General features: G+C 43.9%; 1 protein-coding gene across 3 annotated transcripts; it reads right to left on the reverse strand.

The window, feature by feature from the left end:
• Positions 1-210: 210 nt before the first annotated feature.
• On the reverse strand, positions 211-14527 carry LOC116540792 (myeloid cell surface antigen CD33-like). 3 transcript variants are annotated; one of them, XM_032264536.1, is made up of 7 exons: positions 14127-14527; positions 13679-14059; positions 13195-13473; positions 12910-12957; positions 10090-10183; positions 9657-9737; positions 211-1271 (listed from the first exon to the last, which is right to left on the reverse strand). In XM_032264536.1, the coding sequence occupies exons 1-6, from the start codon at positions 14170-14172 to the stop codon at positions 9665-9667; spliced, it is 921 nt and encodes a 306-aa protein (XP_032120427.1). In that variant the 5' UTR covers positions 14173-14527; the 3' UTR covers positions 211-1271; positions 9657-9664. The 3 variants fall into 3 exon arrangements, with proteins under 3 accessions (XP_032120427.1, XP_032120426.1, XP_032120425.1); XM_032264535.1 differs by lacking the exon at positions 211-1271 and adding an exon at positions 8749-9293; XM_032264534.1 differs by lacking the exon at positions 211-1271 and having other exon boundaries at positions 8749-9737.
• Between the last annotated feature and the right edge of the window lie 997 nt (positions 14528-15524).

Consider the following 15524-nt stretch of genomic DNA (forward strand, 5'->3'; position numbering starts at 1 on the left):
TAAGTTATGTTGCACTTTTTTTTATATGTTGGCCACTCGTATGTCTTCTTTTGAGAAATGTCTATTCATGTCTTTTACCGACTTTTTAAAGGGATTATTGGATTTTGTTCTTGTTGATTTGTTGAAGTTACTTATAATGTATCCAGCATTTTACTGTTTATGAACTATTTGCACTGCTATAATTTGTAGATAACTAATAACCATGTTGTCTGCTTCTGCTGGAGGTTCATGTGAGTCCCTGTAGCAAGCTGGTTTGGTTTTATATGCATCCACAATCTATTTCCACATTCCTTTACTTCATATAAATTGGTGCTTCCTTGAACTCTTCCTGGTTTCCTCATTAATAATGAGTTAGATAAAAATCTTTAACGTGTCAATTTTATATCTTTATGAAAGTCATGGTTTTACCCCTTTTTTTGAAAACTATCCTTTGATAGAATAAATGAAGAAATTTGGGTTTGTGTCTGTGCATGCATTTACTTTTTGGTTTGTGGTCTGTTCTAGACGATAGAAACAGGCTCCCTACCTGGGCTAAATAAGAAAGCCCATGTAACACCCTGGACTCATCTTAAGGATTTCTGCTGTTCCCATTTCGGTGACTGGGAGCTACTGAAAGGAGGAGAAAAGTGGATTTTTAGAATTGACTCTGCCTTCCCTGTGGAGAATAGATTGGAGATAGGCAGGGAGCAGGTGAGAGGATAAGTTTCCTCACAGTGCACTGAAGTCCCACTATGGAAAGTGAGTCCCTGAAGGCAAAGATGTTTAACTCTCACAAGTACCATGGACTTGCCTTGTACACAGTAGGTGATAAATATGTATTGATTGGCAGCCTTACCAAATCTGCAGAAAGGTAAACACACAAGTAGCAGAATCTTGCATAAAGTAATTCTTTAATTTCAGTAACTAAAGCATTATAAAATATATGTGTGTGTGTGTGTGTGTATGTGTGTGTGTACACATATATCTATATATGTATCTTCCTTCTCCCTGCTTTGCTTACTCACAAGTATAGGGAATAGTTTTGGAAGCCAGGTATGGGAGTAAACAGAAGTTCTTTTGTTTTTCTGTGAATGGCAGGGCCAAATCAGCAAAGAGTTTCTCTGATGTGCAGAGGTGGGTTAGGAGAGAAGAGAGAGGTATAGGAGATAATGATCATGGAGTTTCCATGTCTGGACCTTCCCTTCATGCTCCCATGTCCAGGATCTTCCTCTGTCCTGAGGAAGAAAGGAAATCAAATTTTTCTCACTTTTCTTCTCTAGCGGTCTCCAACCCTGCCAGTAAAAAAAAAAAAAACAGTAGTGATGTCAGATGCCTCAAAAGGCTGGCTCTGGGTCACACATGGTGGTTCATGCCTGTAATCCCAGCACTTTAGAAGGCCAAGGTGGGTGGATCATGAGGTCAAGAGATCAAGACCAGCCTGGCCAACATTGTGAAACCTCATCTCTACCAAAAATACAAAAATTAGCTGGGCGTGGTGGTGCATGCCTGTAGTCCTAGCTACTCCGGAGGCTGAGGCAGGAGAATCACTTAAACCCAGCAGGCAGAGGTTCCAATGACAGCCTGGTGACAGCAAGACTCTGTCTCAAAAAAAAAAAGGCTGGTTCTCTGGAGGACCAGCTGGTGAGCCCTGTTGTGGGATTTGAGGAACTCAGATAAGGGATTACTTTGGGGAGGGTGTGATCACTTGGTGTAGTAGATCCTGGAAAGGACACAGGTGAAGAGGAAGCCAGACCCCCACACGGGCACCTCTGAGCCCTCAAACAGAGGCACACATAGGGGAATGTCAGAAGGGCATGAAGTTCCTCTCACTAAGTCTCAGGGCCCTATCAACAGGGTCCAGACTTCCTGCCACTTCATGACTCTGGATCAGGACAGCCTGAGCTAGACAGAAACTGCGGGAAGTGTCTGGGGAGAAATCAGGGCGAGAGCCTTGGAGTGGCTGAGATCACGCAGAGAGAGAGAGAACAGAAGACTTCAGACACAAATGCTAGAAAACACAGAAAGAGGAAAATCTTGTCACAGAATGAAAAAGTGAAAATCTGCTCAGATGGAGAAAGAGAAGTAGCAGCCTTGTGGTTATTCAGGTCTAGTGGGAAGACAGCTACAACATCACAAGGAAACTTTGTTTTCCATGGTCTTGTAATAGCTGCAAAATGTCCTAAGAATCTTGAGTGATTAACACTTTCTTACCAATGATGTCCAAGATCAGCTTTATTATTCCCATCTAATTACCAGGGATACCCATGTGTCCCATCCTTTTCCCAGAACTACACCAATCCCTAGTTAATACCCATAGGGAGTAAGAAGCCCAAATCTGAGGATGAAAGCACACCCTGGAGGGTCTCAGTTACTTCTGACCAGTTTCATTAACCTAGGATGTCACCAGACCCTTCCCTGGACTCCTGCCACCTCTGCACTGGAGTCTGACCAAGATTCTGCCTCACAGCTCCCAGGGATGATGCTCCACCCACTAGGAGACACTCTGGCCCCTGGGAAAACCCAGGCAGGGGAACGGTCGTTGTAACAATTTGAACTCAAGTACTTCCTAACTCTACAGAAGGACTTGAACCTGGAGGCTAGGATCCTAGTCCTAGCCAAGGAGGGTGGAGGGGTGAGAAGTGCCCAGGCCTGCTTGAGAGGGATGGATGGAGTCAGGGGTGGGGCAGACAATCAAGACTGGATGGTGCTGGGCTCTTCGCTCTGGCCCCTTTTCCCACTGCTCCGGTTAACTCATAAGCAGTGTCCTTCCTGTGGACAATGTCTGTCTGTCCGTGCCACCTGGCTGAGCCACAGGGAAGGAGGATGTACTTGGTAAGCCCCTCTGTTTACTGATCTCTGTACTGCTCTTTAACTATCTTGCTTTATACCCCTCTCTCTCTCTCTGTCTCTCTCTCTCTCCACACACACACACTTCCAAAAGTGAGAGACTAGACACTACAATTGATAAAGGAATAAACTGGGGGTCAGGAATATTAGATACTATGACCGGATTTCTTTTTCCAGTTCTGCCCACTGGTCCCAGTATCTCTGGGCAGAAAAGGAGGGTCTCAGCCCTGATGGAGAATGATAGTGCTTCATGGCCACTTGTTTCTGGCTCACACTGATCCCCTTTTCCAGTGATGTGGGTCTCTCCTGTTTGTAGGGGGCTCCCCTTCCACCCAGGAAAGGATGAACCTAAAGAGTTCACCTAGCTGCTGCCTTCTGCTACTGGGTCAGGGGCTGTGAAATGGTGGGTTGGGGTATCCTTCCTCAGGTGCGGGGAGATGCAAGATACCTGGCCTCTGCATTGTTCCTCCAGTCCTGGGGTCTTAAACCAGCTCACCTTCTTATCACTCTTCAGAGTTCTCCTTTGGTGTCTCTTGAACCATCTTCAGGATTTGCTTAGAGGGTTGGAGCAGGGACAAAATGGGTCGATGTCATCTTATCTGGACCCGAAGTCTAACCGTAAACTTTTAATGTTTCAGTGGACAGATTGATCCCTATCACCAGCCAGCCATTATCATAGAAAGACATGTGACTCAACTGTCCCCTTGGGAGATAAGGGAGTGAGGTTTTGGCATCATGCCTTTTTAAAGCAACACCAGAATCTTCCATCTGTTTATTTAAGGGCCATCATGAACTTACGGCATAATGTGTTTATCCTATTATGGTTTGGGTGCTGCTGGTAAAGTTGGGGCTGATTTTCTTAAAATGATTTTTATTATTTCACTTAGGTTTTTTAGGAGCATGGTTATGAGCTTCTGCTTCCCTCTGCCATCTTATCTAGACATCCTTTTGAGTTCAGTTTGAAAACTAAGAAGGTGTTAGCCTGATGATGACATGGTGACTGACGGTCCTTCGTGGAGGAGGGATGGAGAGAATGGAGTCCACAGAGAATGGCTTGAGTGTAGGATGTGCCAGTGGAGAAGGAGACTGGGTGAGACTCAGAGGAACCTAGAGTTGAGGCCAGGCACACACTACAGCCTGTGGGGTGCCTGTTTTAGTAAATATCATTTTGCCGGAACACAGCCATACAATTCATTTGCAGATTGTGGCTGCTTTGGTGCTACAATTGCAGGCTTGAATAGTGGCAACAGAGACCTTATGGCTTGCAAAGCTGAAAATATTTACTATTTGACCTTTTACAAATGAGGTTTGCTAATCTCTTACTTAGAACTTCATATTGAGAAGCTTCAAATTATTCCGTGGATTGAGGAACAAGGGAACTACTTTGACTATGTTCAGCCCTGAGTTTTAGAAAATTCCCAAAGTGCTAATATCTGGCTTTCCTGTAGCAGGACCCAAAAAAGACAGGGGGGGATGGAAAGAAAAGATTCAGGAGTAGAGAGAGATGATGTTGGAGGGAAAGTCAGGAAGACATCTCTGCTGGGGTTTTGAGCATCGAGTGAGACAGACATGTTGCTGATACAGTTTCAGGGATGAGACCACTGCAACTGTGGACCAAATGTCACTAGCATCTTCTGTTCAAGGGGGAAGGAATCATTATGCACCAAACTGTCACTATGCATCAGGATTGGTGTTTTTCCTGTGTAGCTTTATTTAATCCTCACAATATCTTGGTGAGATAGGACGTCTTGTGCCCATTCTACAGAGCCAAAAATGGAAACATGGAAGGTTAAGGAGCTTGCATGATATCATACACTTAGCAAATGAAAGAGTACAGATTTGATTTCAGGACTCTGTGCTTGGAAAGTGTAAGATGATGTCAATATAGCAGGAAAGTTCCCTAATGTCTATAAATCCATTGCCTGTGGGGTGTTAAATCTCCAATAATCAGCTTTTGCCCCACTGACATTTTTGTGTTGCGGTTTTGAGTTGCATTTCCCTAATAATTAGTGATGTTGATCATCTTTTTATGTGCTTTTCAGCCATTTTTGTATTTTTGTAGAAATGTCATTCACACCCTTTGTTCATCTATTTTTTTAATTTAGTTTTTTTATTTTTAATGAGATAAAGATCAAAGGATCTTTGTTCATTTTTAGTAGTGTGTTTGGTTTTTATTCTTGAGTGCCTGCTTTTTTGTTTGTTTGTTTATAAAACTGGGCTTTTTTGGTTGTTGATTACTGATATTTTTATTTTGAGAGTCCTTGATATAGTCTGGATACAAGTCACTTATCAGATATCTATGTTCAGATATTTTCTCCCTGTCTGTAACTTATCTTTTGGCTCTCCTAACAATGTCATTTACAGTACAGCAGCCCCCAATTCCCATAAATATTTGTTACATGAGTTGATCCTCTAGTGTGTCAGGATAAGGAAGAACAGGGAAAATAATAATAAAGAGAAGACATGGTCTGGAGGGCAGATGGAGGCATTCTAGGGGTGCAGAAGGTCACCTGTCAGCTCGGTTCAGTGAACTGAAAAATGATCCCCCCCCCCCAAAGAAACCTAAGTCTTAGTTCCTTGAACCGTCTATATGTTACTGTATAAGTAAAGTGTCTTTTTAGATTTGATTAAGTTAATGATCTTGACCAGTGGAGACTTATGCAGTTGACCCCTTAATCTAATTGCAAGTGTTCTGTTAAGAGAGAAGCAGAGGGAGAGATGACACACACAAAATGGGGTAAGGCAATATGAGCACAGAGGCAGAGGTAGGAGTGGTCTTGCCAGAAGTCCAGAAATGATAGGAGCTGAAACAATCTGGAAAAAGCAAGGAATGGATTCTCTTGAGTCTCTTAGTGTTGCAGTCCAACCAACGCCTTGTTTTCTCTCCAGCTTTACTGATTTCAAATTGCTGACCTCCCTGTGAGAGAATAATATATTTTGTTTCAAAACATCAAGTTTATAGTAATTTTCCATGGTGGCTATAGGAGACTATTCTCCAGGGATGAATTCATTGAGCACCTATGGAAGATTGCAGAGAACTGAGAAAAGCCCTCCTTCTCCAGACCTATTTCTCTCTTTTCCTTTGCATCAAAACTCCTTAAAGGGCTGTTTGTACTCACTCTTCCCACCTCCACCTCCCTCTGATTCTTTTCTGAACTTTTTCCAATTAAATCTTAAGATCCTTTTCACCACTCCAATAAAATTGATTCAGTTATCTCACACGATAAACAAAGCAAAGACTTAAATATAAGACCTGAAACTATAAAACTGCTGGAGGAAAAAAACACCAGGAAAAAGTTCCATGATGTTGATCAAGGTAATCATTTTTTTGGATATGACCCTAAAAACACAGGCAACAAAAGCTAAAATAGGCAGATGAGATTACATCAAAATAAAAAACTTTTTGCACAGCAAAGAAACAACCTAGAATTAAGAGCCAACCTAGAGAATGGGAGAAAATGTTTGCAAACCATACATCAGGTAAGAGGTTAATATCTGCTATGGGTTTGGATATCTGACCTTTCAAAATCTCATGTTGAAATTTGATCTGCAGTATTGTCGGTAGTGCCTAATGGGAGGTGATTGGGTCATAGGGACAGGTAGTTTCCACGGGAGAGCTGGTTGTTTAAATAGACTGGCACCTCCAACCTGTCTCTTGTTCTCTGTCACCATGACTGATCTCTGAACACACCAGCTCTCTTTAACTTTCCTCTATGAGGGGAAGCAACCAGAGGCCTTCACTAAAAGCAGATTCTGGTGTGATGCTGACTATACAGCTTGCAGAAGTGTGAGCCAGATAAACTCCTTTTATCTGTAAATTGTGCAGCCTCAGGTATTCCTCTATAGCAAATAGACTATAGAAGGAACTGAAAAAACTCAGTAACAAGAAAATGACCCTTTTAAAAGAGGGTTAAGGAACGAAATAGACATTTCTCAAAAGAAGATATACAACGACCAACAGGCATGTGAAAAAGTGCTCAACATTACTAATCATTAGGGAAATGCTTATAAAAACGGCAAAGCAACATCATCCCACTCCTGTTTGAATGGACATTGTAAAAAAGACAAAAGATAACAAGTATTGGTGAGGATGTGGAGAAGAGAACCATTGTGCACTATTGGTGAAAATGTAAATTAGTACAGTCATTATGAAAAGCAGTATGGAGGTTCCTCAAAAAAATTAAAGATAGAACTACCATTTTTGGTATATATCCTAAGGAAAGGAAATCAGTAACCCCATGAGATATCTGCACTTCCATGTTTATTACAGCATTATTCACAATAGCTAAGATATGGAATCAGCATAAGTATCCACAGAGTAGAATATTATTCAGCCTTAAAAGGAAAGAAATTCTGCCCCTGGCAGAATGGATGAACCTGGGTGACATTAGGCTATGTGAAATAAACCAGGCACAAAAAGACAACTACTGCATGATCTCAGTTTTATGTGGAATCTGAAAAATTCAAAGTCATAAAATGAGGGTGGATCCTTGGTGGCCAGGATCTGGGGTTCGGGACAGTGGCCACATGTTGGTGGAAGAACAAAGTTTCAATTACACAGGAGGAATAAGTTCTGGTGATCTCATGTACAGCATGGTGACTACAGTTAAAAATACTATGTCATACATTTCAAAATGGCTAAGAGAGTAAATTTCAAATGTTCTTATCACAAGGCAAAACAAAATCAATAAAAAGAAAACAAATATTGCCAGATACAAAACAATCTTCAGATGACTACAGGGTGTTAGTTTAACTTGCAGAGTTGTTCATGTGTGTGTGAGGTAATGGGTCTATTATTTAGCTAGACTTGGCCTTCTACCATGTGTACATACAGTATTTCAAAATGTGATGTTGTATACTTTGAATACATACAAGTTTTGTCTGTCAATTAAGAGAGAATAATAATGAAGGGAAGAGGTGGACAGCCACAAAATATCACATACACTGAAAATATATACAATTTTAATTTGTCAATTACACTTCAATAAAGCAGAAAATATGATTTTAAAAAATCAAAGAGGATCTAAGTAAATGATTAGAGTTAGTAAACAAGAAAACAAAAACCTGCTGTTGCCTAGGTCATCAATGACAAATGTGTGTCCTCTTCTCTGTCTGTAATTGCCCCTTCCTTACTTTGTTGTCGTGGCTTTACTCCAGCTGTGCACTGTAACATCTCCAGCCTGGACCCCTCTCTTGAGCTCCTGACATTTACATCCAGCTGTCTCCCTCCTAATCCCATTCCAATGTCAGGTGGATTCTCAGAATTATCATCCCCTAAGAAAGCCATTCTTTCAAAGTCCTCTCTGGCCTCATCCTTGGTCTTGCCTTCCCCTCACTGAACACATTGTTAGCTTGTGAGCTTGTGATCCCTGTTAGCTTGACCTTACACACACATCCAAAAACATGTCCTCAGCCCACCCTGCCTCCCTGGCTCAGTCCTCATCCCTCCTCCTGGAGGACCCAACAGTGCCTTCCCAGTCTCCCTGTGGCTGCCATGACCCACTTGGGCAAGCTCTAACCTGGGCAGTCAAGGTCAGAGTGAGAGTCCAGTTGTGTCTCTGCTCTTCCCAAAGGCTCCAGGTTCCTGTATGCACTGCAGGACACCACACAGTCTGCAGCATCCTCCCTGCTATTCCCCTCCTTAGCCTTTCTCTACTCTCAGACACGGGGCCCCAGTTGTCTATAGCACCCAGGCCTGCTGCTGCCTCTGAGCAATGTACTTGCTCTTCCCCTTATCCTCTTCCTGGAATGCTTTTCTCTTATTCAGAAACAGAGCCTGCCTCTTAAGCACCTTCATGTCTTTGCCTAAACATCACCTCTTTCCACTGTCAGATATAGAAACTGTTTCCCAATACATTTTGTGCTTCTTTCCCTGAGTTATTTTTCTCTGAACAAATATCTCCATCCAACATGGAGATATTGTTTTATTTATTTCTTTTTATTTTTATCCTTCTGCTCTTCAGAACAACAGCTTGATGGCAGAGATCTTTGAATCTGTATCTATTGATGAACTTCTTGCACATTCAGAAATGCTAGCACATAGTAGTTATATATATTGAGTATAGTTACTGAATATACCTGTAAATGAATGAATAAATGCCACATCTCCGCTTAATATAATAGAAGAATTACACAAAATTACACATGCATCTGGGTGACATTTAAGACAACCTGAAGGATGATAAAGACCTGAATTGGCAGGAATGGGGAGGAAGGGCATTTCAGGAGAAGGAACTATACATGCAAAGTCTCAGAGTCACAGAGGGCTTGGCCTAATGGGTGTGGTGAAACTTTGGGTGATGCAAGAAGGGGGATGAGGAGCAGAGTCCAGCAGAGGACAGATCATGAAAGGCCTTCAGTCCAGGCAGTGGCATTTCACTTCATTCTCCAGCAATGGAGAGGAAACATGGCCGTTCAGACTATGGACGAACTAGATGAGGAGACATCTGGAAGCACAGTCTGGAGGCCTGTGTTGGGGAGAGATGGAGGCAGGAGGTGAAAAGGGTTCAATGACCAGGGAAGAGGTGAGCCTCAAGAATGACCAGGGTCAAGATGGAGAAAAGATGATCCCTGCTTAGGAGAAGGGGAGACAAGAGCTAGTGATTTATGGGATCTGGAGAAGAGAGGGGGTCAAGGTGGAGACCCACACTCTGGTTCTGACTTTAGAGATGTGGCCTCTATGTCATCTGCAGGATGCAGATCCCAGGAGAAGCGGGTTCGAGGAGGAAGACAGTTAGCTTAATTCTGGCCATGAGCAGAACAATCCTGGAGGCCATTGTGGAGGAGGTGTCCAACAGGATGTTGGAGGGTGAGAGGTCCACATCACTCACCTGAGAGATTAATCCATGACAGTGTATACATTCTCCTGGACTTCTACTGCCCTCACTGCTGCCTTCTTGTAGAAATTGACACTGAGTGAAGAGACAAGGGCCTGTCAGTGTGGCCACATGGGGGAGCAAAGGGCAGCCAACTCACCTTCCTATGCCCTGTTAAGAGGCTGGAGGGATTATAAGGGAGGAAGAGCAGGTCTGGACCTCCTTCATGACAGGAGGAAGCACCCCATCCTGACATTTGTCCCACAGTTGGGAAAGATACAAACTGACTACAAATGGCCCATCTGAAATTCTCACCACCAATTCAGCCTCCTGCCTGGCCCCAGGCCCTCTTAAACTATCTGCATAGCCCCAGGATTGAGATTCTGAGATTCAGCATCATATCCTCTGCCCTCCCCATGCCTGCCCTTGGTCTTCAAGTAGTGCTAACCTGAGGATGATAAGGCAGAGGCAGAGAAGCAGGATCTTCATAGCCACTACTCCCACAGCCAAAACAACCACCTCTGCTATGGTTCCTGATTTCCCTGCAAAAAGGTGGGATGAGGCCCATTCACCTGCTAAACCACAATCCGTGTCCTTCCTCTCCCAAGACAACTTGGACATTGGTTCTCCAGATCCTTCCTGAATCCCTGGATGTGGTACCACATCAGCCCAGGGCTCACCCTAAGCTGTGCCCTGTCTGTCCAGCAGTTGGAGGAAGAAATGATACATAATTTGGACTTTATCAAAATTAAAAACTATTTCGCATTGAATGGCACTATCAAGAAAGCAAATAGACAACCCACAGAATGGGAAAATACATTTGTAAAGCACGGATCTGATAAGGGTGTAGTATCCAGCATATATAAAGAGCATGTAATTTACAAACCACTCAAATTACAAACAACCCAAATTAATCTATTTAAAAGTAGACAAAGAGCTTGAGTGAAAACTTCTCTAAAAAAAGATACAAATACCAATTAGTCCATGAAAATATGTTCGATACCATTCATCAGTATGTTAATGCATATTGTACCCACAATGAGTTACTAATTTATATGCACTAGAAGGCCATAGTTCTTTTTTTTTGTTGAGACGGAGTTTCACTCATGTTACCCAGGCCGGAGTGCAATGTCATGGTATCAGCTCACCACAACCTCCGCCTCCTGGGTTCAGGCAATTCTCCTGCCTCAGCCTCCTGAGTAGCTGGGATTACAGGCACGCACCACCATGCCCAGCTGATTTTTTGTATTTTTAGTAGAGATGGGGTTTCACCGTGTTGACCAGGATGGTCTCGATCTCTTGACCTCGTGATCCACCCACCTCGGCCTCCCAAAGTGCTGGGATTACAGGCTTGAGCCACCGTGCCCGGCCATAGTTCTTTTTAAAAAGAAAAATGAGAATGTTCAAAAGAATATGGAGAATTTGCAACTCTATATGTTGCTGGTGCCAGTGAAAAGTGGTGCTGACACTGGATAAGAGGCTGGCATCTCCTCAAAAAGTTAAACACAGGATTACAACATGACCTAAAAATTCCACTCCTAGGGATATGCTCAAGCAAAATAAAAACATAGGTTCCAACAAAAAGTTGTACATGAATGTTCTTGGCAGTATTATTAGTAATAGCCAAAAAGTGTTAACAGCTGTAATGTTCATCAACTGAGAAGTGAATGAGCAAAACGTAGTGTCTCCATACAATGGGATATTAGATTTCCAAAGAAATGAAGAACTCATGCATAGTACAGGGGTGAATCTTGACAGCATTATGTTATGTGAAAAAAATCAGACACAAGAGGCTGTATTTTGTGTGATTCCACTTACATGAAATGTCAGAAACAGGCAAATCTGTAGAGACAGAAGGCAGATTAGTGCTTGCCAGAGGAGGGGATAATGAGAAGTGACTGCTTAATGCGAATGGAGTGGATTTTTGAAGTAAAGAGAATGTTCTTGGATTAGATCATGATTATGGTTGTGCAATATGTGACTAAAAGCCAGTTTACCATACAATTTAAAATGAGTAAAATTGTAAATTTAATGATTTCTCAATTTAATTTTATCTCAATTTTAAAAGTTCATATAAAGAAAAAAAATTATATGGAGATACCAATTTTCATCTAATACTGGGAAAAAGAAAAATGTTTCATTCCACATTGGGTTGATGAAAACACACTTTCGGCTGGGTATGGTGGCTTAAGCCTGTGGTCCAAGCACTTTGGGAGGCTGAGGGAGACAGATTGCCTGAGCTCTGGAGTTGGAGACAAGCCTGGGCAACATGGTGAAACCCCATTTCTACTAAAATGCAAAAAATTAGCCAGGCATGGTGGCAGGCACCTGTAGTCTACCAGCTACTTGGGAGGCTGAGGCACGAGAATTGCTTGAACCCATGAGGTGGAGGTTGCAGTGAGCTGAGACCATGCTACTGCACTCCAGCCTGGGTGACAGAGTGAGACTCTCGGGAAAAAAAAAAAAAAAAAAAAAAAAGGAAAGAAAGAAAAGAAGACTTTCACCCCACGCCGTTGGAAATGTAAACTTATCCACTATTGATTGAGAACAATTTGGCCATATCTCTCAAAATCAGAAAGAACATAAGACCCAGCTATTTTGCTTTAAAGAACTGATCCCACAGACATAGACATAGACTTGTAAAGTAGATAGAAGACTGTTCAATCCATTGTTTCTGTTGGTAGAAACATGATTTTCCATTTCAAGAAGATATATACAGAATTAGGATCCAACTCTTCAATGAACACTACACAGTCCAAGAGGAGAGTGAGGACAGTCTGTGCTGCTGATAGCAAATGACCTCTGAGATCCTTCCAGGGAATACACCAAGGCTCAGAGCAGCCAGGATGGACACTGGTTGGTTCTGGGGACAGGTACAGGCATCTGAGGACATACTCTGCTATGGATTTAGCATTTTTGCCCATATGATTATATTACCTGTCCAGAAGTACATTAAACTCCTGGGAAATATTAAAAGTTGAGGCTGGAGGAGTTTTTAGGAGGTGGAGGATAAGGGCTCAAAGGCTGGTCCTGCTGTGTGAATGTCACTTGGTCTTTATTGTGGGGCCAGGACGTGTGTTTGGAGGAATCTGTGGGCCCATGCAGACACGTGCTCGGGTGTCCATGGGAGCTGAGGATAGGGAGGATCCCTGAGTTGGCCAACAGGGGTCTCTGGTTACCATAGTGAGTCAGGATGAGGCAAGAGCCTGGCTCTGCCCTGAGCTGAAGGCCCTGCTCTTCAGTGCCACGGTGAGGGGCTCTGTCCTACCTGTGCCATCTTCTAGGGAGACTTCAATCGCTGGGTTCATTTTAGGATCTAGTACAGCAAGAGAGGATTTCTCATTTAGTTGGGATGGGGGTGAGATGAAAGTAGGCACTCCTCTAGAAACCCACAGAAATGTCGAGTGACAGCTTGGGTCCTTTTAGTTCCCCTACTCAGCAAGGCGTCCAAGACACAGCCACCAAATGGCCCCAGTCCTGGTCCTCCTATCTCCTGGTCCTCCTCTCCCCACTACACCCTCAGGGACCTAGGCATCCTGGCCCCAGCACTCACAAGAGACACTGAGCTGGATGATTCTCTCTGTGGCCACACCAGCTCCAGGGAACATCACCCGACAGGTGAGGTTGGTGCCGTGGTCCTGGGGCCGTGGGGTGATGATGAGCACCGAGGAGTGGAAAGTCCTGGGGCCCAGGGAGGTGGTGGCAGCTGACATCCAGGAGAAGATGGGGGGTGTTCCTTGCTCACAGGCCCAGGGCACAGAGCAGGTCAGGTTGCTGGGGTGGCCAGACTTCAGGAACTCCGGAATGAGGATGTCAGGCTTGTGGGTCAGGGCTGGTGAAGACAGAGGTGGGGATGAGGGATCAGGAGGGATTTCCAAGGTGTAGCCCTGTAGGAAGCTCAGGCTCTGGTCTAGCTCCTCTCCCAAGCCCGACATGCTTCATTCCTAACACCCTTCAAGGATACAAGTCCCATCTGAGCCCTTCCCCGTGGCCCCCTTAACCTTCCCCTTGTGCCACTCCTGGAGCCCATGCCTTACCTGTCACATGCACAGAGAGCTGGGGATATTTGTAACTAAATTTTATTCTTCCTCTCTCCACCCGAAAGAAGTATGAACCATTGTCCTTCCTCCTGGCGTCTCTGATGCTCAGGGAGCAGTTGTTCCTCCCAGGGTCACCGAGGAGGTGGAATCGGCCCTGGGTCTCCTTCCACACTTCTTGAGTTGAGTTGTTTGTGGCCACTGGAGTGTCCTGGTCTACACTGACCCCTTCCCGGAACCAGTACCCATAAGCAGGAGTAGAATCTTTCCAGCCATACTGTATGTAGAAGACTGAACAATGCACAAAGACGCACAGACCCTCTTGCACCCTCACAGACTCTGGCACCTCCAGCCGGAATCCTGCATCCTCAGTGAGGGCCCCTGTAGAGACATGAGGGTCAGCTGGGCTCATCCCCACAGCCCCTCTCACAGCCCCAGGGACACTCACCTACCCACAGTAGGGGTAGTGGCAGCAGGAGCGGCAGCAGCAGCATCTCTGAGGCAGAGGCTTCCCGAGCTTCCTGTGTGAGCAGAGAAGAGGACTGTGGGGACCGAACCAGGTCACAAGAGACATTGTGGGGAGAAGCACGAGATCTTGGCAGTTCACAGAAGAAGAACCTCAAACCCACAGATGGTCAGAGGTCATCCGCCTCTAAGCAGAAAGAATGGAGGAAAACTCCAAAGCCAAGTGACCTCAGAGACCTGCCCAAAGGTGACCAGAGAAGGAAAAGAGACAACTTTCTGCCTCCCACCTCAGGACTTCCCTCCAATGCCAGTGTGGACCAGGACCTCTGGGGACATCTGAAGTGTGGGACACCCATGTCGAAAACCCTCTCACTCTGAGGTGTTTTTCTGTGCATCACTGTTTATACCTGGGCACTGGTCACTCCTGGCCCCAGTCACAGCCTCATCTTGAGCCATGAGGTCATTGATCCTGCAGGATATAGGATTCTGTAGGGTCTGTGGGAGTGTCTGGGACTAAATAAATGAAGAATGGCCCTAGGTGCAGTGAAGGTGGTAGCCATTCATTCATTCACCAAATAAATAGTTTCTGTGTCTAGGTGCCAATGGAGAGAAGAGATAGCACTGACCTGGCCCCTAGCCTTGAGATGCTCCCCATCCATCACCTCACATCCTTAGCACACACACACTGTCTGGCTTTAGAGCTGTGGGCACTGATGATTTTGCCATGTGTCATGGTAGCATATTGGGTATTTTTAAAGAAATGTGGCTATAGAATTTTTCCCTGATAAGTAGTATACAGATTTGCAGTTTCAATGACACCTCTAAAATAAGAACCATGCAGCATCTTCGTGTAAAACGTAAAGAAGAACACATATTCTATGAACCAGTGCAGAAGATACTTCTTTTTGGTTAATGTTGCTACTCAGTGTAGTGTGGACAGGAGCGATTTTTTTAAAGGTACTCATTATAGAGATTAGCATTTCCTTTAATGAAAAAATATGCTTCTCATAGATAAATGTGGCCCAAAGACAAATTTTCAGATAATATGAGTGTAATATACAGACACTTTATTTCATGTAAATTATGCCTGATAAAGTTCACTAAATACATGCAGTGAGATTCACATCTTCATTTTTAAGGTATATTTAACACTTGACTTTGGAGTTTTCCTCCACCCTGTGCAGAGGTGAATGACTTCTGACCATGTGTGGGTTTGAGGTTCCCCTTCTAATAAAAGTTCAGGCTTACTTTTTCATGTTTATGGCTATTTGTATTTTTCTTTCGTGAGCTGCTTGTTTGGGCATTAACATGTGTTTGTAATTGTCTTGTTGGAATTTAGTTTTTCAGAAATTTCCTAACCCTCTTGCTCCTTCTTGTTTGT

The sequence above is a fragment of the Sapajus apella genome, unplaced genomic scaffold (genome assembly GCF_009761245.1).
Source record: "Sapajus apella isolate SASKATOON/1434 unplaced genomic scaffold, GSC_monkey_1.0 scaffold144, whole genome shotgun sequence".
Lineage (NCBI taxonomy): Eukaryota > Metazoa > Chordata > Mammalia > Primates > Cebidae > Sapajus > Sapajus apella.

Excerpts from the sequence above, each read along its gene's own strand:
- LOC116540792 (XM_032264536.1), bottom strand. The coding sequence starts at position 14,172 with ATGCTGCTGCTGCCGCTCCTGCTGCCACTACCCCTACTGTGGGTAG. Across the intron at positions 12,958-13,194 it reads CATCCAGCTCAGTGTCTCTT|ATCCTAAAATGAACCCAGCG; the intron begins GTGAGTGCTGGG and ends TTGCTGTACTAG. Across the intron at positions 10,184-12,909 it reads CTCCCTAGAAGATGGCACAG|GGAAATCAGGAACCATAGCA; the intron begins GTAGGACAGAGC and ends ACCTTTTTGCAG.